The sequence below is a fragment of the Pelmatolapia mariae genome, linkage group LG7 (assembly GCF_036321145.2).
Source record: "Pelmatolapia mariae isolate MD_Pm_ZW linkage group LG7, Pm_UMD_F_2, whole genome shotgun sequence".
Lineage (NCBI taxonomy): Eukaryota > Metazoa > Chordata > Actinopteri > Cichliformes > Cichlidae > Pelmatolapia > Pelmatolapia mariae.
In genome coordinates this window covers 38,049,963-38,076,358 of record NC_086233.1, presented here as the reverse complement: position 1 = coordinate 38,076,358, position 26,396 = coordinate 38,049,963, and the positions used below count along the sequence as shown (strand labels likewise).

Sequence of the window (26,396 nt, the reverse complement as noted above, 5' to 3'; positions counted from 1 at the left end):
TTCTCTGTCTACACTGTTTTGATTGAGAAGAAAAATTTCAAAGAAGACAAAAAGGATAATTCAACAAAGAGGAATCTGCTTCTGTTGTAATACTTCTGCGTGAACTTCAAGAACTGTGTGCTGCAGAGTATAGACTGCCTGCTGCACAGTGCACACTGTGTGCACACTGTGTGGGATCAACATTATTTTCTTAAGTAACCTGTGACGGCTCATGTGCTTTGGATTTTGTAAAGGTTAATCAGTTTACCTCAACGTCAATTGTAACTTTTCGTTCCATGGATCTGGTTCTTTTTTTCTAGTGTAATGGTTTTACAAAAACAATTATGTTTGTTTATTTAGTGAAAATATTTTTTAGTAAGAATGACTTTTATTTCTGTCATCATTCTTACACATATAGGTTTTTTTTAAATTGCTTACTGCTTTTAATTTCTGGAAATGTAAAATGTCATCAGTGACCACTGTGTCACTGCTACAATTAGACATAAAAATTCACAAACCAAGCCTGGAATTCTTGTAAAACGAAGCATAAAACATTTTTCTGTATAGGGATTTGTTAATGTTGTACATGTTTTTGGCTGTGATAAGCTTTATCTTATTCCAAACGTGAAAAATTTATGGGAATTTGTCTATGAAGGTTTCATTAAAATCATTGATAAACATGCTCCATTAAAAAAATAGAGATTTTAAGGTCGTAAAAATACCTGGTTCACTCAACAGCTTTTAAAGTTACTTCATGAGTGTAATGTGGTGTGAGCCAAAACCAGAAAAACAGATCCTAGCTCAGATTGGAAATGCTTTATGGAGCTCTGCAATAAATGCATTGTGGCAATAATAAATGCAAAGGCTGCATATTTTATCTCAGAAAATGTAAACACTCCCTTAAAATTTTGGAAAACAATTCAGTTACTAAATGGAAAAGATACTGATTCAGATCCCCCCCACATACATAATCAAAGATAATGAGAAATTTGACAAAAAGAATGAAATATTTAGTATTTTTAATAAGTATTTTATTAATTCCCAAAATTTTATTAAAACTCCAAATGCTACCTTGTGAAATGCATCTGGTCTGATTTGAAGCTGTGAGAAGGATGGAACAAAACTGTGTTGGCAATGAAAGGTTTAGAGACTTTAAGAGGACAAAATTTGGTGGAAAAACAATGTGGAAACAACTTAAGATGGTAGAATAAAAGGGAAGTGAGGGAAACATGGGGACATTTCCACAAATAAGAAGCTACCTGTTTCCAATTAACTACACGGGCAGCTGTTACCACTGAGCAATCGGTCCCCTCTGCAGCAAAGATCATATAAAATCAGCTCTTGTTGTTTCTAGTCAGTATGTGGAAGCTCCTCTTGCAATAAGGTACAGTGCTGGTATTGAGTATGCAGTGTCATTTGTTTATTGGTGTATTATGCGTTTAACATGTTTTTGTTGTTGGTTTTTGTTTTGGTTTTTTTTGGGGGGGGGGGATCCTGTTACAGGCTCTTGGGGAGGTTGAAACTCCTTAACTACAGCAAAATGAGGTAAGTGACGCTTTAAAAAAAAAAAAAAAGAGTGCCATAATCCAGCAGTGTCTGCATTAAAATCAGAAATTTGAAAAATGGTTAATGTGCAGTGATGCTTCATAGGAAGGGTGCATTATGCATTATGGGTGTGGATTGGATGTGTACATATAAACATCGTGGTTTGTTTGCTTTAAAAAAAAAAAAAAAAAAATCATGGTCTGCAGGTTGTTGTGGCTATTATGTCTCACTGGAAGCATCACTTGTGCACCTGTGGAAAAAGGTAAGAGGTTTACTAAACTTAAATGATTGACCAGTTAAAATTAATGGGAACTTAAATGTATTGGCTAAGTCTTTGCTTCTATTAATTTCTCTTCTAGGGCTGGGACTGAACAGTGCTGAGACACAAACTCTTCCTTGGTATACATTCAGGGGAACGGGGAGTTCTGAACTGGGGAGTGACTCTGACAAAGCGCCAGAACATACTAGTAGTGGCTATGGAGTACAGAGCCGTCCTCTATATACTCTGTATGAAACTCCAGCAGCTGGTTCGTTGGGATATACAGTGGGTCAGTATGGGGCTCCAGCAGTTGGCTTTGCAGTAGGTCAGTATGGGTCTCCAGGAGTAGGATCGGACAGCTATGCAGGGGGTCAGTATCAGACAGGACCTACACAGTTTAACACTCAATCTGGTATCAACGATGACGAAAACAAGCCGGTTTTCAGTGACGTGTCTGGTCTGGAGCCAGTCTACTCCATAAGTTCCCGTTCACGCTACCACAAAGGAAGAGCGGTCTTCGCCCAAACCCGCTACACCCCCACAGAATCTCTTGGTTTGTCTGTGCCGCTATTCCCATACACCAGCTACATGTTTGCTCCTCACACTGTCTACTGAAGATCTGGGACTAGCTCTTTTGAATTGGGTTTCTTAAGCTAGTGATGGTTGATGGACTTGTCTTCACCTTGCAGGTGTTAATGTTGTGTCTCTGCTGCTTATGAGTCAAAATTTGTCAATAAATGACTTTGGTTTAAATTGTTTAAATCAATTCTGATGCCTTTTGCCATATTTCCTGATGAGGCAATCTTCCAAAAACTGTGTCCAAAATGGTCAAATTAAGTTGATCCATGCATTCTAAACTAGGACAAAATGGACTTTACTGTCATCTTGGAAGGCTTTCTTCTACATAGCCTGTTGCGGGCACAGAGGTAAGGTTAAAGGATGTTTTATTAAAATAGTCTGACTCGAGCCTTGGGAATGACAGGCAGCTTTATGATGCTTGTGCAGCAGTACCAATGGCTTTTAACTACTAGGGGCAAGGGCACTGCAGGAAAGTCATCTAGCTCATCTTGCAGCTGTTTGTCAAATGCAACTACTAAGCTAGTTAAGAGTGGACTTCTGTAAACCAGTCCACCTCCAAGTGATAACAAGGAAAAAGCACAAAAAACCCCTTATAGCTCTTTCTGAGTCTCACCTGAACTCAAACCATTCATTACAAAGTTGTTCAGTAAAGATGGGCAGCTATTAGGTCTGTTGGATGCAAATTATGTGACATTACAGCCAAGGCTCAGCCATAAAGCCCTGAAACTTAACTGCTGAGAGCAAAAGGAAAACAGTAAATGTAAAACAGTTTTATTTTTCAATGCCGTTTTTAATGCTAAAATTGAGTGTCGCTGTTCTGGAACTATAAATACACATTTACAGATTCCTTTGAAAATTCAGAAATGTCTGTACTGATTTACAGATTTATTCAAAACATTTAAAAATTGATCTCTCACACACACACACACACACATGCACAAAATGTTTTGCTACAATGATAGTCTTATACAACTGCTAGAAATAGAACTAATTGAACTTGCTGAACCCTGTATTCCCCAGGTAAGGGAAGAAAAGTGATGACAATTCAAAGAGCTCAGGCCTGACAGGGAATGTACAGTCTTTTTTTTTTTTTAATGAAAAGATTAGCCTATCACAATAAAATAATGCTTGCTTCACATGGTACTTATAAACGTGTTGATTTCCTAGCATTTTATTTTTGGCAACAAAGAATAAATTAAGTCAGCCTCTGACTCTCCTTCCCCCCTCCTTATTTCATGATTTGGTTTGGTCCAAGTGGTGCTGATGCTGAGCATTAAAATAAGGATGGCACCTAAAGTCTGGGTTTCAAAAAAGAAAAGGGAGACAGTGGAAATTAAACTCATAGCAAGCTCCACATGAAAGAAACAGTTTGACATTTACTAGTATCAGTTAGCTTACTTCATTTCTAAGAGAAAATAATGTTTTCTGTTAATATGGCCAACATGCAATCGGCGCAGACAGACCCTTTCTACTTATGTACACAAAATCAATTCTCTGACAATCCACTGCCAGGCCAAACAGATCAAACCCCTGGCTCAGGCTTAGTTATAGGTGAGCTCTTTTATGTCAAACACTGTGTCTAATTGCAGGAGGGCCTTTGGGAATTTAGATTAAAACCTTTTTGAGTTTAATTAGGTCTAAGGACATTTTAGTTGGCTATATTTTGTTTGAAAATTAATATCCAAAGGATTATTAAAGTTATATTTCCCAATACTAAATATTATACATAAACACATTTAAGGAGTAAAAAAACACTTTTACTTTTTTATTTGGTATAAGGTACCAATCAGTGTAAACGAAATGAATGAGTAAATAAATAAATAACATTAACATTAACAAATAAAATGTAAAAAAAAAAAAAAAATGGCACATATCTCAACAATCTTGAGCAAAATCTAAGTAAAATATATATCCATGTTTGCAATGTGCTATAGTTTTAGTGCTGGAATGGTTTCCAAAATTAAACGGTGGGGCCCAAGGTGATATTTGTTTTCACGGGTCCCCAAATCCCTGCAGGCACCCGTGCTGGTCTGTATCAGAAAGGCGACACAACCTCTCACCGATGCTGCCTGCATCTGCAGCTTCAACCAAGTACAAGTCTCCAGTTTTGTAATTCATGTTCACGATTTCATTTCTGTCCAACCAGCAAACCGACACAACCTAACCTATAGCCATGCCCACAGAACAAGCCACGCCCCTGAGTGTGGGTTTTCGTTTGACAGTGAGTAAAGTTTGTTGGGAGTCGTTGAGTTGTCAGTGATTTGAACCTTTTTGCTTAATTTCGCCTGTTTTTTTTTTGGGATTTTACTATAACGATGGAATAACAAATAAGAATGGTGGTGAATTCAGTCCACTGGTTTCGTAAAGGTCTGCGGTTGCACGATAATCCTGCGCTGCAGGAGGCCCTGAATGGAGCGGACGCAGTGCGCTGTGTTTATATTCTAGACCCCTTTTTTGCTGGAGCTGCTAACGTGGGAATCAACCGATGGAGGTTTGTGACTTCATATTGTGACAGTTTGGGGTTATTAAAGGCTAACTTAACCCAGTGAAATACAGGAAGAGCATTTACTAGGTCACTATTTACACGATCCATTACTCTTGGGCCTCTGCTCCACGTCATTTAGCTAATGCTAGCATAGAATGGAACCCGATTAATGCTGAGCGCCATTGAAGAAATACATAACTTTAACTTATCGTCGCATATCAGCCAAGTATGTCCACTTAGAAGGCGAAGTGTTTAACGTAAATTAAATACTGTACATTCTTGTTCGGCTTACACTCAAAATTACATTTAAAAAACACTGGAGCTAATTTTTGATGGTGTCTGAAAGGTTTCTGCTAACCAAGTTAACTCACAACAGTTTGGTACAGAAACTATGGAGACAACGATGTCAATTTAACATGAGTAAAAGAAAGGTTCGCATGAAATGGCAAAGCCTGGTTAATCACGCAAGCAGAGAGAGGTGCACTATGGGAGTTAGATGTCAATTTCGATTTATTTATTGAGTAGCTATGCGAAAATTATTACAAAATAATTGATTGTCACGCCTGCCAAGGAAACATAGAGGTTGCTATAGTAAATTAATAATGACGCTCCAACACGACATAGCTGGAATATCTGCATAAACGTCAACACTCCACCACGTCTCAGAAGAGAACGCTGTACTTTCTGTTTACTAGAGTTACTTGGCAATATATAAACACATTTATCCAAAATTTCCTCAAATGTCAGTGCTTCTCAAGCGTAACGGTTTGATACGTTTACTTTTGTTAAAATTTATACAACTATAAAGTGTATTTCAAAATTCTATATATTTTCATAATTTTTGGTTATTGGTAATAATGTTAACGTTGTTGCATATTCATCAATTTAATTTTTTCTAGTTATAATATACTAGTGGCTTGGATATGGGTATTTGGTAATACAAAGTACTGTGTTCACTCAATAGTAGTGCTGGAGCTATGAATTATTTTTAGTAATCTGTCTATTCTATCATTTATTCCGTTGATTACTTGAGTATTTGGTAAATATTAAAAGGTACAAGACAAAAAACCCAACGGGTCTTTCAAAACGAACTGCTCATTGGATTGGAATATAGAATTTATAAGGTTTTTAAGTTTAACTGCATAAATTTCTTAAATGCAAAAAGTAAAACAATCTCAGGTACAGTCAAAGGTCAGTCAAATAAAATGAGGTACACACGCAATCTAGACTAAGGTATAAATTAAATTTGGCTTTATTAGGCTTTCTTACATTAATAGAAGGCAAAAATCATTCTGACGGTATTATATCACCTGGATGAGGTAGATTTTGTGTCTGTTTATATGTATGTGTTTTTGTGTGTGTGTGCGTGTGTGTGTGTCTCTGTGTTTAAGTCAATTAGTGTATATTTTGTGTCTGTAAGCCTTTAAAGGAGTATGTTGTGGCTTCAATAAACAAAAGCAACCAAATCAGCATTTGGAAGTTTGCCTTTTGTGTTGATGCAAAATTTTGTGCTGCTGAAAACAACAAGTTATAATGCTGTACATGTTAATATGTAATTATTAAGAATTATCGATACTTACGGCAACTAATTTCCCAGTCTACTAAAAAAAAGTTTAGAGAAAAAAATTTGAATAACCGACTTGTCTAAAACTAAGAAACACTCAGATATTAAGTTAAATTTGAGAACTGTTTAATGGACAGTGTCAAAAACCAACAACAAAGATATTTGAACCCATTAATCCCATTCTTCAGTAATGAATCATGCAGCACCTCGCATCGTTTAGAGCAGGTCCCCTACTGATCAGAGGGTTAGTGGTTCAATCCTAGGCTCCTCCAGTCTGCATGCCAAGTATCCTTGGGCAAGATACTAACCCCAAGTTGCTCTCCGATGCATCCATCGGAATCTGAATGTGTATGAATGAAGTTAGGAAGCAGTAAGTATAGAAAGAAAGTGCTTGTGTGAATGGGTGTGATTGGGTGAATGTGGCATGTTGTTTAGAGCGCTTTGAGTACTCCGGGAGAGTAGAAAAGCGCTATATAAGAATCAGTCCATTAACCATTTACCATCCCACACACTGCAAATGCAACATTAACCCCCCGGCCTCCCAACCGGAAAATCTTCTACACCGCACGCTGTGCTGAGCATGCGTGTTTATATACTACCAGATAGGGGAAAAATATGGCGACAGCAGGAGTTTCAGATAAGTGAGAGAATGACACTTGCTGTCGTTTGGATTTCACTAGGAGGATGTTGAACAAAATGCGATAATTACCAAAACATGCCTTAAAGACCATTGCTGCAAAAAGTAGCAGTAACACTAATTTATTCAACAAGCTGAAAAGTCATCCACTGCAAAATGAAGCCTGTTTTAAACGCGGCATATCAGCGTCTCCCCACACAGCAAAGAAAACGTTAAATAAACCAGCTCTGATATCTGCCACTGCTGTTTCTGAATGTTTCTGTAATTTGAGGTCATCACATTTTATTTTATGGTTTTTATATGTTATAAGCACAAAAGAGTACCTTTTTAAGTTCATTTCTTTAATTTTTGTCTTGTGAATTTTTGCTCGATGTAGTTTTTTTTTTTTTTTTTGTTGCTCTGATATTTTGTTTGGTAAAGGTCTAGTGTTGACCGCTGAAAGAGACTTACTGTGGCAGTATTGTCATTTGTGAAAAACATCTGTGTGCAAATATTGAATGGTCGATTTGAATGAGTATACCAGTGGAATTTTAGGCGCTATATGATTGAAAAAAAACTTTTTTTTAGGATGCTATTGAAACGTATCGCGATATGTATTATGTATCATTATATAGCCCACAAAAATTGCAAAATTAGATTTTCCTCATATCACCCAGCCCTAACTCCAAACAGACAAGAAGAAAAACACTTAAAATAAACCGATCTTGATTATGATATTTAAAAAAAATCTCTTACTATAAAAGATGTTCACGTATTAATATAATATGACAAATTAACATCCAAAAAACTAAAAAGCTGCGACTGAAAAGTTTGGCACGTTGTGCTGTGGATTATGAATGATCCACACTGTTCGAAGCTGATTGACAGCTACTTTAATAAAAGTTAAAACCTAAAATAATTGAACAATTGGGGGAAACCTCGAGCCTTTCCCTGCCCAGCCAATAGTAAGTAATCTCTCCAGTGTGTCCTGGGTCTACATCAGGACCTCCTCTCAGTAGGACATTATCAGCTGCAACACCTTAGCTGGCTCATTTCAATGTGGAGGAGTGGCGCCTCTACTCTCAGCCCCTCCCATATGGCTAAACCCCCAGCCTATCGTCCACCTTGAACTTAATTGTCTCTAGGGCCAGATATCAGTATGTCCCACTGCAGCGGCGCATGGTCTGAGCAGAGGGTGAACGGGCGTCTCAGGAGGTAATAAAAAAGGGAGTCTACCACTCACCGGATTACCAGACACTTTCTCTCCACTGTACTGTATCTGACCTCTCTCTCAGACAGTTTCCGGCTGATGTAGTAAATGGGGCAATCAAGTCCCCTTACCTGCTGGGACAAAACGGTCGGAGTAGCCTACTACGCACAGTTTCTGTTGCCTAAACAGATAAGCAGCTACAGCTGTGGTCTGTATATTTTAGGCTCACTGTAGATTTTCTTGCTGTAAAACAAACAGTGCTGGATTGAAGCTGCTACAAAGTTCGCTTTTCTTCACATCAGACTTTGTTGATCAGCTGGTTTGATGAAGAATTCCCACCAGCTGATTCCAAGTAAAGGTTTAATTGTGATTATAGAAACAGAATTGTTGTTTTGGATGCTAGGAAAAACCGTCTTCTCTGTAATGGCTCTGCCGCTTTGCTCTTCATGGTGTGTGTGTGTGTGTGTGTGTGTGTGTGTGTGTGTGTGTGTGTGTGTGTGTGTGTGGAATCCACTCCACATTAAACACAGTGTCTTCGTCATCAGTCTTTTTGTTGAAAGATTGGGAGCTGTGTAATGTAGTCATACTTTTCATTCACAGGCATGCTCCCAAGTATGTTTCTATTGCAGATCTTTCTTTTCTTTTTCTTTTTTTTTAATCACAAATGTGGATAAAACTCTCACATCAACATGGTAAATGGATTGGTTCTTATATAGCACTTTTCTACTCTGAGCACTCAAAGTGCTTTATACAACTTGTTCATTCACCCAATCACACAAGCACTTTTCTAGGTTTTCAGTGCTACCTAACTAACATTCATAGACATTCACACTCAGAGGAATGCATCGTAGAGCAACCTGGAGTTAGTATCTTGCCCAATGATATTTGGCATGCAGACTGGAGCAGACTGGGATCGCACCAACAACCTTCCAGTTAGTAGGTGACCCGCTCTACTACCTGAGCTACAGGTAGTAGAGCTCATTCATCACATGATGATGACTGAGCATTAAAGATTTTAAATAAAGCATTGACCCAAAAAATTTGCTCAGGGTTTTTTATGTCATGTTATTCAAATTCAAATTCAAATTCAATGAATAGTTGCAGCCCGACTGAATAAGCTGCATTCCTCACTGTGAAAAAGAGACTGGGAATCTTTGTTTTATGTTTAAGACAAACATTGCTTTCTTGACTTTGTAAATAAAGACCACAATCACAAGAGCCAACCTTCACTCTCTACCTGCACAATGAGCCTTGGCCACCTTTTTTACTGGTTCATCGCTGTTCTTTCCTTGGACCACTTTTTTATAGATACGAACCACTTTTGATAGGTGCTGACCACTGCAAACTGGGAACACCCCACAAGGGAGTTTATGTTCATGTTTATGTCTGTGCAGGTTTCTGTTGGAAGCTCTGGAGGACCTGGACAGCAGTCTCAAGAAGCTCAACTCCAGGCTTTTTGTAGTCAGAGGGCAGCCTACAGATGTGTTCCCCAGGCTTTTCAAGGTCTGTATTCCTGTCAGTTGCCTCTCTGTTATTCCTCATCTCCAAAGAAAGTTCAGATAGTACAGATGCAGAATTTGCATGTGGGATATGTTTATTTTTTATATTTTTCTCACTGAAATTGCTGTTCTAATATTTTTCTGCTTCTAAAATTAGGTTAAAGATCTAGAACTGAACAAGTTCACATTCATACTTCTATCATTTGCATACAAAAACCAAACCTTTCATCTATGTTTTCAATGCTTTTAGCTAATGCACTACAATTAATTTAGCTCTCTGTTAACCACTTATCTAGTTATTAGGTAACATTTTTATGCTGTATTTACAAACCAATTCAGATAATTATTCTTTTAAGCTAGCCATGTGTTTTGCTACTACCATCTGCTACCATCAGTGTGAACAGGAAACACAACAGATGAAGTGGCTGTCAAATGCATTTCATTTTCTTTACTTCTTATTTCTGTTCAAACTGACCCATTTGGAACAATCCAGTTTGGCATTATAAACCAAAGCTTGAATGCACAACTTGAATACAGAAGTTTGACTTGGTGGTCTGGGTTATAAGTAGGCACATGGTAGATCTATACAAGACTTACGAACTGTTAAAGCCTAAGATTTAATTAGTTCTTTGATCATTGTTACTATTTAACATCCTTTTTCTAATTCTTTTATTCTTTGCTACAGGAGTGGAACGTGACCAGGCTGACCTTTGAATATGACCCAGAGCCTTATGGGAAAGAGAGGGATGGCGCAATCATTAAGTTGGCCCAAGAATTTGGAGTGGAGACCATTGTCAGAAACTCTCATACCCTCTACAACCTAGATAGGTTTGTGTTTTCCACACAATTAGTCTATTTCTAGTGGTATCCCCATCACTAACGCAGGTATTATGCAACTCCATTTGGTCTCTTTCTTCCTGTATCAGCAGTCCATTCTTGTATAACGACAGGAGCTCTTTATTGTCAGGTCTTTGAGAAGTAATTTTAAAAAGTAATTCTTTTACCTTAACAAAAGGTAATGAATAAGTCTTCATAGTCTGCTTTAACCAGTATTTGATAGCAAGCTTATGGACTTAGGTATCATTTTCCTTTTGTTTGTTTGGTTTTTTTACTTGTTAATTCAATTCTCAGTTACGTATAGTCAAGCCCATTTGGAAAATGACAATTTTGACCTCATTCAACAACAACAGTGGCTTTAAAATTAAGCAGTTGTGAATTAAAGTGTCGACCTGCACCTTTAATACTGAAACTGATGACTGGCTTTCCTGCCTTGAGGTGATGTCCTAGATTTAGCTTCTGCTGTCTTTGGTTGATACTTGAATACCTTCCTTAGTTTTGTATTCAGGAAGTGAATCACATGCTCAGTCAAACTGAACTCAAGTGACTGACTAATCCTATAAAAAAATATGTGAAATTAATCAGCTAGCTGATTAAACACAGATGCTCTTGCAAACTTACATCTTAAGAACAGTTCATTAATAGTTTTGTTTATTAACTGTTGTAACATTACTCAGTGTTTTCCTTGGTTAATAACACTGTGTGGTTCACCTGGGAAATAATTTCCTGATGGCTTTTTGGTACCAACAACTGGCAACTCACTTAATGCAATCTGTCCCTAATCATTAAAAAATGTGGGAATGTCAGTGTTACAACAGGGCGCACCAATTGACCATCGCTTTTAATCACTTGGTCAAAGGCTGAGCATAGAGTGTTGTCACGCCGTGTGTACCCTCTTTACATATTGCCGGCACCCTGTATTTCCCAGACTTCTCTCCCAGAGAGGCCACTGGAAAACTGATACAGATATGTTGCTGTGTGTTACTCAAATTTTCTTCCTTTTCTGTTTTGCTACAGGATAATAGAGATGAACAACAACAGTCCTCCTCTGACGTTTAAGCGTTTTCAGACTATTGTGAGCAGACTGGAGTTGCCTAGGAGACCTCTGCCTCCCATCACTCAGCAACAAATGGACAAATGTCACACCAAAATAGGAGACAACCATGACCAGCTATACAGTATCCCTTCTTTAGAAGAATTAGGTATGCATAATTTATGTTTTCCCGTAAAGCTTTTCTATAACATTTATGTTTTTAATCTGATTTTAAGAAAAAGAATTAATGTTTTGCAAACTACACAACTCTACTTTCCTTATTTATCGAATCTAAAATTAACACATTGATCTGTATTTGAACTTATTTTGATGTGCCCAGGTTTCAGGACAGATGGTTTACCTCCAGCTGTGTGGCGTGGAGGAGAGTCTCAGGCATTGGACAGACTCGGTAAACATCTGGACAAAAAGGTAAAGCTAAAGTCAGTGCTTTAATTGGTCTAATCCAGAATCCAGGAGTTTATTTTGAATGCTAAGTTGCATTGGCTGATTTTTTTGTTTGTTTGTTTACTTTTGTCCTCCTTGTTCTTAAACTTTCAGTAAATGCCCACAGAATAGGGATAAATTAGTAATTTGACAGTTTTGCCTCCTATCTCTGCTAGCCATACCTACTTACCTGGTAATCTCCTGAGACAGCAACTAATTCTTAACCTTTCCCAACTGAGACCTTGAACTTGGAAGTGTTTTCTCTTCATTCTTGGCTGCAGACTGCTCAATTACGAGGTAGAAGTTATTATCACCATAGACTTAACCATGCTTTTACTGCTGTTGTGCAGGTACTGAGTGCCTGGTAACAGGTCGGCTGCTCCATATTTCCAAATCTGTTGTCTTAGGAAACCCTGAGATTCGTGATGAATGCCTCGTTTAGACTGGTTGGGCAACCTCCCACACAAGTATCCTTCACAAGATAAAAAACTGATCCAGCATTCTCTAACCAGGAGAAGAACTGCCTTGTTCAACTAACTGACAGATTCTTCCCTACAGTACCCTGGCATAGAGCTTCCCAGGGAGGTTGAGGAGTCTAGCCTTCATGAAATTAGATTACACCTCTTCTGATAAAGGAAAATGACTTTTTTTGCCTAAAGGCAGTATCTCCTACCTCCACAGAGATGCAGGGGGTGTCAGTGAACATTGTCATTATATATATATTTATCTTCTACTTCAATAACAAAGGCTTCAGTGTAGGGGTGGGCGATATATCGAATATACTCGGATGTATTGCAAGTTTTTCCGTGTACGATGGTTAAAATGGTTTTATCGTAACAATCGAGTATAAGTTGCCATGGCAATATTAAGCCTGTTTGCATGTAATTCACTGAGTTTTTTTTCTTCTCCCACACACTCCGAATGCATCAAACATTTTTAAGTTCATTAGTTTAATTTTTGTCCCATGAATTCTTGCTTGATGCAGTTTTTTTGTTGCTATGATCTTTTGTTTATTAAAGGTCTAGCGTTGACCACAGAAAGAGACTTACTGTGGCAGTATTGTCATTTATGAGAAACCTGTGTGTGCAACTGATGGTTTTTGTATTCAAAGTAGAAAAAAACATTGAATGGTTGATTTGAATGAGTATCCCAGTGCAATTTCAGCCACTATATGGTTGAAAATAACATTTGTTTTTGTAGTTTATGTAAACATATGGTGATATATATTGTGATATAGCCAAATAATATCATGATTGTGACTCCATAAGGCTTTCATTGATATACTTTTTTTTTTCCATTGTAATTTTGCGTTTGTGAATCACTCCCTACTTTGACTCCTGAAAGCCTTAGTGTCTTTAAGATGCTCTGTTTGTATCCAGTCATGCTGTTTACCTGTAGCAATTAATTTAGAGTTACTACACATATTTCTGTAAGCATTACACAGCTAGTCTTTTCTTGCTTCTTTTCAGTTTTTACCCCTCACACGTAAAAGGCTGATGAGATATTTGCGTGACCCCACTTGGGTTGGAGAGAATTTATCATATAATATAAAGTACTTTTTGGCGTAGTGGTTGGACAGTCATAAGCTTTAGGTTTTAATTTAAGTGTTGTGGACAGCATGGATAGCTAAGTTTGTAAATGTGATAACTCAAGAATGAGGTGCTGCAGGAGCTTCAAATTGATATTATAGGTGTATCTGCTAGGAGGCTGAGGGGTCACACTGGTGGGGTCAAGCTTTTTTTTTTTCTTTCCTCTTTTTTTTTCTTTCACATGATACAGCCTCAGCTTGAAGATGATGATTCCTGATTGTGTCTGTCTCTTTAGGTGTGGGTAACCAGCTTGGAGCACCCTCGTGTTAACACCTGCTCTCTATATGCCAGTCCTACCGGTCTCAGCCCCTACCTGCGTTTCGGGTGTCTGTCCTGCAGAGTTTTGTACTACAACCTCAGAGAGCTCTACATGAAGGTACTGTCACAGATAAAATGACTCAAAACAACTGCAGGGTGGTTTAAAATGTCTTCAATTAATGTTCCTCTAAAAAAGGCCTTAAAAAATGTTACATTGACCTAAATTTGTCAATTTGTCAACATTGACCTAAATTTGTCAACATCAGAATTTCCAACAGACAGTTATTCAGTTTATTTTTTAAGGTATTTATTAGTTTAAAAAAATTTATTTTATTTTTTTAAATTACTTTTGCCAAGGAGGTCCCCTGTTTAAGAAGAGGCACCGAGGGGTGTGGTCCTACAACAGGGATTACACTCTTTCAGCCTCTGGGAAAGTCTATGCAAGGGTATAGGAGTGGAGAGTCCATCTGTTTGTAGAGTCTTGGATTCTGGAGGAATAATCTGGGTTTTGTCCTGCTTGCGGACCTCTGGACCAGCTCTAAATCCTTTCGAAGATATTCGAGGGTGCCTGGGAGTTTGTCCAACCAGTTAAAGAAATGATTTGTTGACATGGAAAAGACATTCGACTGAGTCCTTTGACGTATCCAGTGGGGGGTGCTTCGCAAGTATGGGATCTCTGGCCCATTGTTACTGTCTATTCGTTCCCTGTAAACAAGAGCTTTATTCCTATTGATGGTAGTAACTTTTCACTACTGATATACAGCAGTGACAGTGGAGTGTCATTCGGACTGGAGAGGTGTAGTCGGATGGTAACAAAGAGAGGGAAGGTAGTCAGAACTGAGGGGATTGAACTACCACAAGGCAACATTGCAGACATTGAGGACAGCTACAAGTACATGGGAATCCCACAGGCAAATGGGAACCACGAAGAGGTCGCTAGGAAACGCACAACCACTAAATACCTGTAGAGAGTCAGGCAAGTCCTAAGGAGTCAGCTGAATGGGAAGAACAAGAGCTGGGCTATCAACACCTACACCATGCCCGTGATCAAGTAATCAAGGAGGAGATGGAAGCCAGTGGTGTCACGACAAGGAAGCTACTCACCATGCATGGAGGGTTTCACCCCTAATCCAGCACCCTGAAACTGTACACCAAGCGGAAGGAAGGAGACCAGACACTAGTGAGTGTTAGTACCACGGTCGAGGGTGACACAACGAATATCCATAAGTACATAAGGAAGATGTCCATGTCCAACCGCATGCTCAATGAATACTTGAGGAAGCAGAAACCCAAAAAAGAGGAGCAAGAGGAAGAATCATCATGGAAGAACAGGCCTCTGCACAGTATGTACCACTGGCAGATAGGATTTCTGGATGTCTGCCACTTCCTCTATCAGTGGCTGGACAAAGCTGGACTGATGGACAGCACGGAGGCACTAATCATGGCAGCACAGGAACAAGCTCTGAGCACAAGATCCATAGAGGCTGGGGTCTATCACACCAGGCAAGACCCCACAACAAAATGGTGGTGGCTAACCAACCGGACCTCTAATGTTATATATTAGATTAGAGCTGGGCGATATAAGATTTTTTCATATCACGATATGTTTTTTTCATTTCTGGCGATAACGATATATATCACGATATAAGCCAAATAACTATATTTGTAAGATTTAAATGTGCCGTTGCTCACAAGTAAAATGTGAAATAATCTGCAGCTTGTTTTAATTTAAATATTTATTTCCCATAATAAGTTCAACAGGGTAGATGTACTTAAGGAACATGAAACTTCAGTTTCAGATAAATAAAGGCAAATATTGCAAACTACACAAAAGGCAGTTTAAGTTTAAGTTTCAAAATAAAACAAACAAAACAGGCTACTAAATTGTCAATTCCACTTAAAAAACAAAATATTAATTCTAAAAATAAATCTTAGTTTGTTTTACAGAAGAACAGACAAAATTGACTAACTTTTGTCAATATCAAATAAACTGAGAACTAAAAGGAAATTCTCAATCTCTCCTTGTTGTATAGCTTAGCTTTTCAAACAGTTTTAACAGTTACTTTAGTCTGACAAAAGCCGAATGACGAATTAGCGCTTTCAGTCAGAGATTGAGCATGCACCGGTTTATTGTATTTCCAGACTTGCTTTCGGCACAATTTACAGTGCACTACTCTGTTTTTTGTCAGACTTGAAATAGCCGAAATACCTTCACACTACAGAACTTCTATGGCCCTTCCGTTCGACAATCTCTCCGGTATTGGAACCATCATTGTTTTTTTCTTCGGTAACCTTCACTCACGCTCTCGGTTGATTTTTCTCTAGTCGGCAAACTCATTTCCTCCATTACCTGGGCAGCCCGGCTGCAAAAACAAATACACATGTGCGCCTTGGCACTTGTGCTGTACGTAACAAGTCACGTGACGTGACGCTGCGGCTGTGATTGGTTAAGCTCTGCGCTACTTAATTTGGATTGGCTGTTCTTTTTTTTTTTCTTTTTTTTTTTTTTTTTTTAAGAGGACAAGAGAGATGAGGCCTACCGCAGTAGTTAAATTTTTCTATCGAGAAAAAGTTATTTCGCAATACATATCGTTATCGTTCTATCGCCCAGCTCTATATTAGATTTATCATCTCTTTTTTTATTATGTCTGTCTCCTTCTCCATGGCTCTGTACTTGCTCTTCAGCCTCTTTCTACTCAACTCAAGTCTTTCTCCTGAACTCCTGGTCACTGTTGAAAGCATGGATGACCTGACAGCTCCTCAAAAATGAAGCCAAAATGTCTCTATCACCCTGTGGTGTCTGGCTGCAGATTAGGTCATAAACACCATCTCCTCGATGTTATCTGATGGGAGTGGGGTCAACCTAAAAAAATGTTTAAAAAGTTGTCCTCAGATAAATTTTTCACTCTTCTTCAGATCGTTTCCAGGGCTGATTATTAAATATGTGCGAACAGCAACATGTTGCTGTCTCTCTCCTCACATGCAAGGACAGTAACATGAAATTGAGAAAAGCTTGCACTTCAATAACCCCTCATTAATGGGGTTTTAACACAATGTTAACTGAAGATGAATTACTTTCTCATCCCAGTTTTTCCCCTGTCTGTTTTTCCATCAGATCCGCAAACGCTGTAGTCCTCCTCTGTCCCTGTTCGGCCAGCTCTTATGGAGGGAATTCTTTTACACTGCAGCCACCAACAACCCAAACTTTGACCGTATGGATGGAAACCCCATCTGTGTCCAGGTGAACCTTTGCAGGGAGGGGATGTGTAAATAAGTTATTAGCACCTGTCTCTAGATAAAGTGCCACAAACTGAATTTTATAATAAGCCAAAAAAAAAAAAAAAAATCAGATAAACAACTGCATTATCAATTTTGGAACCAGGTGAGAGAGACTGAAAAGTTGATTTCTCAACTTATAAGTACAGGTAACATGTTTATCAGCCTAAATATATGTCTAAACACAGTTACTTACTATGTAACATGTTTGTTTCCAGATCCCATGGGACCAGAACCCAGAAGCACTGGCCAAGTGGGCTGAGGGTCGGACTGGTTTCCCCTGGATCGACGCCATCATGACCCAGTTGAGACAAGAGGGCTGGATCCACCACCTGGCACGGCACGCTGTGGCCTGCTTTCTCACCAGGGGAGACTTGTGGATCAGCTGGGAGAGCGGCATGAAAGTAGGACTGTCTGTTTTTTCATTCAATCTGAAACCTGTTGTCTCTCAGGTGGTGAACATGTAAATTAACCTTATAAGACACGGTAACAGTGCTCCTTGCAATCTGGTTCTGTGTTCCTGCAGGTGTTTGAGGAACTGCTGCTGGATGCAGACTGGAGTGTGAATGCTGGTAGCTGGATGTGGTTGTCCTGTAGTGCTTTCTTTCAGCAGTTCTTCCACTGCTACTGTCCTGTTGGCTTCGGAAGGAGAACTGACCCGACGGGAGACTACATCAGGTATCTCATACCATCACACTCCGAACACATCACTACCTCTGAAGGGAGGTAGCATGTAATCAATTCTGCTTGCTTGTTAGTCTGTTTTGTGACAGTCTAGCATCCAAAGTTTTCAAGATATAATTTCCAAATTTTGTGTTATAGTATATACCAATAACAGCTCAAAACATTGTGCACATGAGGACCAAATTGCTTTCTTTTTTTGTCCAATATAAGCTTGACTTCAGGGGCTTTTGAGCATGTAGAGAACTGATGTCGTAATGCACTCATGTGAAAAGGGTTAAACATGTCTGTAAATTCTGGAATGGATGATTAAGCTCTGCTATAGGCTGACTTAAAGTGATTTGAAGTGAAGCACATGCCATATTAAAGTTCAGATTATATTCTTTTGAAATCTCTGCAGGCATTACATCCCCATTCTTAAGGACTACCCGAACCGGTATATCTATGAGCCATGGAACGCCCCTGAGTCGCTACAGAAAGCAGCCAACTGTGTGGTGGGAGTGGATTACCCCAAACCAATGATCAACCATGCAGAGAGTAGTAGGCTCAACATTGAGAGGATGAAACAAGTTTACCAGCAGCTTTCCCACTACAGAGGACTCAGTAAGTCATCATACCAAAGGGCAAAGTGTGCCACTCCCTTCATGCTGAGATTGGTTTGGATTAGGGCAGTGCAATATGACTAAATTTTATTGGTCCTGGTATAAGAATTTGTTTCCCTGGATTACGACATATATCACATCACAGTGCATTTTCTGTACATATATTAAATAGTTAATGTAATCATTACATCGAAAGCACTTTTCTGTTTTACATTTAAATAAAGCAAAAATGAAATGAACTTGGGGGCTTATGTGGCGTTATCCCGTAGTGATACACGCTACATGACCCTAAGCAGTCACGCAATTACTTCCCTGAGGCCTCTGCCTTTCATTACTGCTCCTGTATGTTTGTCAGGAATCTAGCTTGTGTACAAACATTGACTGCAGAGTGTCCAGTCTCGGTTGAAGTGCACCATTAAGCTAATACAGGGATGCGTTGGGTGTACAGACCATTCCACTCTAAAAACTGCACAATAATGCAACACAACAAAAATATCCATTATGAAAACTCAAAATGGCATTATAACAGTTGCTCTCCTACTGCTATAAGAAGAAGAGCACCTCAAGATTTTTTTAACTGTGGGCCTAACCCCGCTCCAGGATATTTCATTTTTTCTTGAAAATTCCATCAGTAATTCATTGTAGGAAGGTGCAATTCAAATAAGAGAGAGGCTTCTGTGGATTGACTTCTATTAGACATAACTTGTTTTTGCATTCACGCACCTCACAGATGGTAACAGTAGCAGCATGACATGACAGTTGTCTGTCGATAACCTGAACAGACTGACAAAACACAGACACCCCAAGTCAAAATATACAGACACCTCAGTCCCGAAGCCATATGCAGAGCTGAATCCGTTTAAGATGCTGTTGCATGACCTTAAAAAGGCGGTTTATGCTCGAAAAACCTCTAGTGTGGCTGAATTAAAACAATTCTCTAAAGATGAGTGGACCAAAATCTCTCCACAGTGCTGAGAATGACTACCAGTTATCACAAACGCTTGATTGCAGTTGCTGCTGTTAAGTGTGGCACAACTAGTTATTAGGTTTAGGGGGCAATCACTTTTTCACACAGGGCTATTTAAGTTTGGATTTTTTTCCCCTTAATAATAAACACCTTTGTGCACGGAGGGAGTGTCATGTCATTATCTACCAGTGACCGTGCTACCACAGTATATCTCAGCATAACAAATAATTGGGACAATATAAGAAGATTTATCACTTTATCATTAGACAGGACATTAAATCAACATTGCACTTATAAAGTGTGTATGTGTGTATGTTAGGTCTGCTAGCATCTGTACCAACAATCCAGGAAGAAGCAGAGCCACCGATGACTGATGAGTCCCAGACCAGCAGTGGCCCAGGTCGGAAGAAACAAAGAACCAAGATTCATTTTCTCCCTAAAAAGAATGTTCACAAATAAACTGTATGCAATTTGCTCATTATTGTTTTCTGTTTTCTTAGATTCTCCTCAAAGAGTTCCTGCAAACACAGAGGGAGCTGGCTGCTATGAAGCTCCTGATTCTTCGACAGTCTGTCCATCCTCCACATCAGCCCCACATCCAGAACAGGAGCACCAGGCTCCTTGCATCTCCTCAGGTTGCCACACTGATCCCAGTCATCCTCCTTCCTTTTCCTCAACACAGGGACACAGCCCACCGTTAAAGTCCAAACCATCCTCCCCTTCATCTTCTTGTTCATCTCAGTCATCCTCATTGGGAACAAAGAGAAAAGGCCTTAGCCGCAAGGTGCGACGTGGCCAAAGGCAGCGAGGGCGACAGTACTGCAGTCTAACAGCTCGCGAGGAGGCTACAGGACAAGAGGAGACGATGGAGGAGGACATGGAGCAGGATGAGGAAAGAATGGAGGAGGAAGAGGAGACTTGTGCAGAAACTGCAGGACAGCTAGAGTGATAAAAGGTGAAACATTTGGTGTCTGCGTTTGTATTCAATACATAGAAACAAATAATTATTTACAAAATGTGGATTTTGTTGCTAGTGACTGATATGCAAGCTCAGCAAAGTCACCAAAAGAAATGAGAACAATACTGAAAAGTTGAAGTTAAGATATCTGCAAAAAAAAAAAAAAAATCCTGTGCTCCTGTACCATGTCACACATTCTAATATGGCATTGCAGCACCTTTAGCTTTTATGTTGTATGCTGTCGCATCACTTCAATAAGCTTGTGCATTGTCACATTTCTGGATGGGAGTCAAGAACCGGTTGTCCCATTCCTTGGAATTGTTAGTCTGCTTGTTTGTCGATCTCGCGTATCAATTTTAGTTGCACTTGCACTACAGTCAGGTGATTTCAGTTTGTGTGTTGGAGGAGGAAAATACCAGTGCAGTGAATATGGATATAACATTTAATTTTTATTGCACAAAAAGACACGAGCACAGGGTAAGTTCAACCTGATCCAGGACAGAAACTGCTGCATTATGCAGCTAACACAAAATTCGACTCTTTGCAAGCAACTGCACTGACGGCAAGCTAACTCTAAGCGACCCAGATAGCATGCTAATGCTAAGCTACACAAGAACCCAGAGTGAAAGCTAAGTGAGTGTCTTAGTGAGTGCCGACCTCAGCCCAGCTCGACCCTGAACTTCAACAGCTAACAAATTGATGAGCAGTCAAGCTGTTTCTACCTGTTCGTGTTTCTACAGTAGAATCACTCTGGTAATTGTTTAGAAGTTTCCTTGTGCTGGTTTTTATTTTTGCTTTGGGGTTTTTTTGGCTTTGTTTTGATACCTGAATACTAAGAGAAAGATCATATGTGTGTTCTCATAGAGATAGGGATTTGTGTTGGTGTGTGGGTCAGAAGCATCAAGTTATCTTGGTAAATGGTGATTATGAGACAGTGTGTTTCAGCTATTTTACAGAGTAACGTGAAAGTAATACGAGTAGTATAATGAATTACTTTCTCCTTGGAGTAACATAGTTCATTCATTTAAAGAAAGGTCTTCTGTGTAGTATGAGTAATAATTACTTTCTTTGAGTAATGACTTCAACACTGATCACAACAAAGATAGGAAATACCTTCTGCATGCACGAACATTTGGCCCAGGGCGTACAATTCATTTTGCATGAATGAATTGTCTTTATTGCTGCTTAGCAATGGTGGTCACTCTCTAACCAGAGCTAATGAGAATCTAATGAGAATGGATAAGGAATCGAATCGAAAAGTGATATTGATAGGTGAATCGATAAATTCTTATCAATTAACTACTACTCAAAATATCTATTTCCACACAGTTGCTCAAATTTTATTTTATTTTCTATTTTATTTCTCCTATTATTGTATTGATAATAGGAGAGTCAGAAGCACAATCACATGGGATGTACTGTGAGCAAACATTTGTTACAGTATAGGTGGTTACTAAGCAAAATGTTGCCGGTGTCGCTTTCCAGTCTCTCCCAGCTGCATCAACTCTCGCTTCACACACTCCGTCCACTCTGTCACTCCTCTCTTCTCCAGGTCCCAGCATGCTACTGAACTAGGGGAGAAATGATGGAAATAATGAACCACAGCTGTGCCACAGTCTCCCCTAACACTTCCCCTTGAACCCACTGCTCAACCCATTTGTTCAAGCTGAGCCACAACCTACACCTGCCAAATATCCCCATCTCCTGACTTAGGCCAAGGAGCCGGCCGGCCTGGTATAATCCTGGTCAATCAATATCTCTTTTGGGATGCCAACTCAGGAGATGACCTGAAACAGCACCTTTGCCACAGTCTTTGCAGAAATGGTGCCTAGTGATACTGCTTCAGAATATCGCGTTGCATTATCTACCAGACGTAATAGAAAACAATATCCCTGTGTGCTCTGGTGAAATGGCCTGATGAGGTTCGGGCCAGTCACTCAAACAGGACCTTAAGGTAGTAGGTGCAATATCATTATTATATTCCATATGCCCCGTCATATGGATCGGGTTATAGTGAGCTGCCTGGAGCAGCTCCATCAGTGGGATGTGTCCCAAACTCCTGTCTTCCAACACCTTCAACACTCCTGCCCCTACGTTCATGTTGCTCTCAGTGGGTGGGGCACAGTGTCCTTAGCTGCCAGGGCCTGGGGAAAAACAGCAAACGTGGCTCTACATACAATATATTGTTTAGCTTGTGTTTGGGGCCTCTGAAGCAGCCGGTCACGATGGAGATGGACCCTAGAGCCTCCTCCTCTGGGCTGGGCCTGGGACTGACTGACTGCCCGCCACTGGTTGTGGCAGTCCACTGGCCCTATGTGTATGCGTAGTGCTCTCTCGGCTGCACCACTGGGTGTTCCTCTGCCAGCGTCACCACTGGGTCCAAGCCAGCTGGGCACTGGCAGTGGACCCATTCGGTGCCTGGTAGAAGTCCCTCCACGAACTGCTCCAACACAATCAAGTGAAACAGGTTATTTATTATAGTTATTTATTATATACACGAGTAGTCAACTGACCTCATATTTTGGGGCATATAATGTCTAGACTTTAAGCTCAAAATAATCAAAATATTAGGTAATACAAATGCAAAACGGAAACACTTAGGCATCATCCTGAGAAGTTTTACTTACTGTACAAACATTAACATAAACAAGGTATCAATGCGACGCACTAACTTAACTGTCAAATTCACAGACGTGAATTCTATTGCTGATTATTATTTTATTACTTTTTTATAATTGTGTTTGTTTTACAATTTTAAAATCTTTCCTGCTGTTTTTTCTTCAGGTGGAATGTAAAAGAAGAATGAGGGAAGAAATGAATCCTGCACACCTGGACACGTAAAGACACACAAAGAACAATCTTCTGGATATGTGGATAAATACAAACAGAAGCATGTATACAACACTAGTGAAAGATGTACAAAAGCATTTAGATCCTACTTCAGTCAAGAGAAATGCTAAAAAGCTGTCTAGATGAGCATTTTAATAATATCATTAAAAGTAACTTGACTGAAACTGATTACAGCATGTGGACGTTCATTTCCCTCAGAAATTCTTAAGTATGAGTAAACGTTTATAAAATTCCACCTCTGAAGCACACGGTGAATAAGAAGCAATGTCCACTTCTTCACACTGAAGCCACACAACACACAGTGGCACTTGTTCTTCCCTTAGCACTGAATGTGTCTGTCATATTTCTGCACTAGACAATCTCTAAGGTGAAATGACAATTTTGCATACAGTGACTTGTTACTATGTTACGAGGTTTAATGAGTGATGATCTGAATCACAAACTAAATGAAGATGCACAAGTAAAGCTATGTATGCTGGAAACCATCTTGTGCTCTTTGATAGAGGAACTTCAATGTCATTTCTTTAAGTTCAACCTGACCTGGACTTAAAGAAGTGAGAATCTTGAGAATTCACAATTATATTTTGTACAAAGATGGTTAGCAGTAGACAAATGTGCACTTGTCGTAGCATGGAGAACTGTTCCAGTTAAGAACTGGTACCACACTGCACAGTCCTTTATAAACAGTCTTTGATCTGGAACAGCTCAGTCTGGGTCTTCATCTTTAACTACAGCTGCAGGTATCATCCCACCAAAAGCTTCAGGCAAATTTTACTGGGTTATACACCAGGTTCAGATTTTGCAGCATCCATATATTCCCTTTAAAGGAAAGACCAAGGGTAGATTGGCTTTATTTTGTGCACTGTATAAAGTTGTATCTTCAACTTTTTGCCATCTTTTCTTACCAAAGACTGAGCATTAGCCCATGTAACATGGATTTTCTTGTCAAAGAAACAGATTATAAAAAAGCGGGTGCTCTCGACCAAGTTAAGTCTAGTTGTTAAAGCTCAAACACCTTAAGAACTGAAGTTGCTGTAACACATACAGCCAAATTCAATTTTTCATTTTTTAAGTCTAAAAACGTTTCAGGGGCTTTTTTGTTTTTGTAAATAGTTTTGATGAAGAAAAGCACCAAGACTTCTTTTTTTTCTACTCAAAAATACACAGACGTGCAATGGTTTTATGCTCATGTTGAGCATTAAATCAGCTTTTTTTTTCTGCTTCTCTCTTTTCTTTTCCTCAGTCTGAATCTTGCCTGTGGCTTCAGTGTGAAGACAGTTTTTAGGAGGCACTTGTTTACACAGTTGGAGAAAGCTCCAACTGTTTGTAAATACTGTAAATCCCCAATTTTGAATATATCTGATATTTTTTGTTACTAACTATGGTAACTAGGGAATTGGCTAATATTTGATAGGCCATGAATCCTTTGTGTATTTGGTGGTTTGTGGAAAAAATGGCAAATGGCTGACTGAATAAGACAGTGGATCCTGTAGATATGGTGCAGGGGGATGACAGGCATGAAAGAGTCATTTTCCTCTGTGGCAACTTAAGATCCTGCTTGTGTCACCTGAATATAGCAGAAACAAGTGTTGTGCTTTTCTCCTCACATTTATCTGTTTGTATATAAAATTAAATATCATAACCTGTCTATTTTCCTAGAAATAGTATGGAGGGGTTTTCATAAAGGCTCATGGCTGCCCAGAGTGTCCACTAGAGGGCAACACCAGATCCAGCAGTGAGTGTACTACAGTGATTCCACAGCTTGTTTTTTCTCTTAGCCTGCAGGTATAATAATAATAATAATAATAAAGTTAAACTGACTATCATTCCCTTGTTTTCTTCAACCAACAATTTTAAAAAGAAAAAGTATTTTACTTTTTGAATAAATAGGATTAGCTTAATCGCTTTCTTTCACCAGCAAAGTTCAAGGATCTTCTGGATCATGGCTCAACAGCTACGAATAAGTAAAGTGACACACATTGGTACAGCCTGAGATAATTTTGCAATTGATATACTATCTGCTGATTATTAGTAATTAAAAAGGTTTCTAGGTGAAAACTTTAAATGTTTTAAAATGCCTTTGAATCCTCCCCCCCCCCCCCAAAAAAAAAAAAAAAATTCATGTGAGACAAAGAGAAGCATAAAATATTTATATGAATAATTAGTCACTTTGCCAAAACAAATTGCAGGAAATTGTATTTTTTTTAAAGTCAGCTACCATAGACATCTCCAACTTATATTGACAGACAGAAATAAAAGATTGTTTGTCATTCAGTGACTACTTCAATAAAAGATGTACTTTTCATGAATATATTGATCCTTTGTGTCAAACAAATCTCAGTAAATGCAATTAGTAAATATAATTATGAAGTATATAACTTGTAATTTATATGCACATGTTTGTGTAAAACAAAAAAAAAGTAATTTAAAAAATATTCTTCAAATGGGGAGTAATCATTGTTGTAATCGAAGCTGAAATAGCAATAGTGGGAGCTATCAACCATGCATAAGTCAAATTTACCTGCAGGAGACTGGGCTGGAGAAAAAACAAGTGGAAACTGTACACTGGCCAGAAAAGTTCAGTTCCAACTTTTCCTAAAAGCAACAGCAGTGCTGACATGCTGGTGTGCTCCTTCACATTCTACCTGCCTGAGTCCAGCATGAAATACATGGATATTTATTTGTTTTGTATTCTAAACATAATGTTTATTTTCATTAAAACTGATGAAAGGTTGTGATTGGAATTTGTGTGGGTTTTTCTTTGTTTGTTTTTAATAATGTGCTCTCAGCTTGGTCCATAAAAGGATTCCTTGCTACAGAGAAATGCCTTTTCCATGTCCAAAAAACACGTGTGGACTGGTTGGGTAAAATCGCACGCACCCAAAAATATCCTTGAGAGGATAAAAAGCTGGTCCAGATTGAGGAGTGTTCCTCTGCTGATATTGTGTTTAAATTGTTAATCACCGGATTCACTTACTACTTAACACTATGTCTGTAGAAAACTCTGTATAAATAAACTTCAACTCAGTTTATTTACCCATTTGAAATCAGCAGCATCCCACCAACACTGTAAACAGTGTTCAGAATAACGCTTCCCCCTTTGTGACTCATCTGAACTCAAACCATTCCCACACTTGAGATTTTGTATGAATCACTGCCAGAGCC

At 39.0% G+C, this 26,396-nt stretch overlaps 1 protein-coding gene across 1 annotated transcript; it reads left to right on the top strand.

The window, feature by feature from the left end:
• Window positions 1-4,554: 4,554 nt before the first annotated feature.
• On the top strand, window positions 4,555-25,965 carry cry2 (cryptochrome circadian regulator 2). Its single transcript, XM_063479012.1, has 13 exons — window positions 4,555-4,853; window positions 9,632-9,740; window positions 10,422-10,564; window positions 11,591-11,775; window positions 11,947-12,035; window positions 13,875-14,015; window positions 17,013-17,138; window positions 17,392-17,577; window positions 17,700-17,851; window positions 18,255-18,457; window positions 19,743-19,823; window positions 19,924-20,378; window positions 23,166-25,965. The coding sequence occupies exons 1-12, from the start codon at window positions 4,696-4,698 to the stop codon at window positions 20,370-20,372; spliced, it is 2,022 nt and encodes a 673-aa protein (XP_063335082.1). The 5' UTR covers window positions 4,555-4,695; the 3' UTR covers window positions 20,373-20,378; window positions 23,166-25,965.
• Window positions 25,966-26,396: the final 431 nt, after the last annotated feature.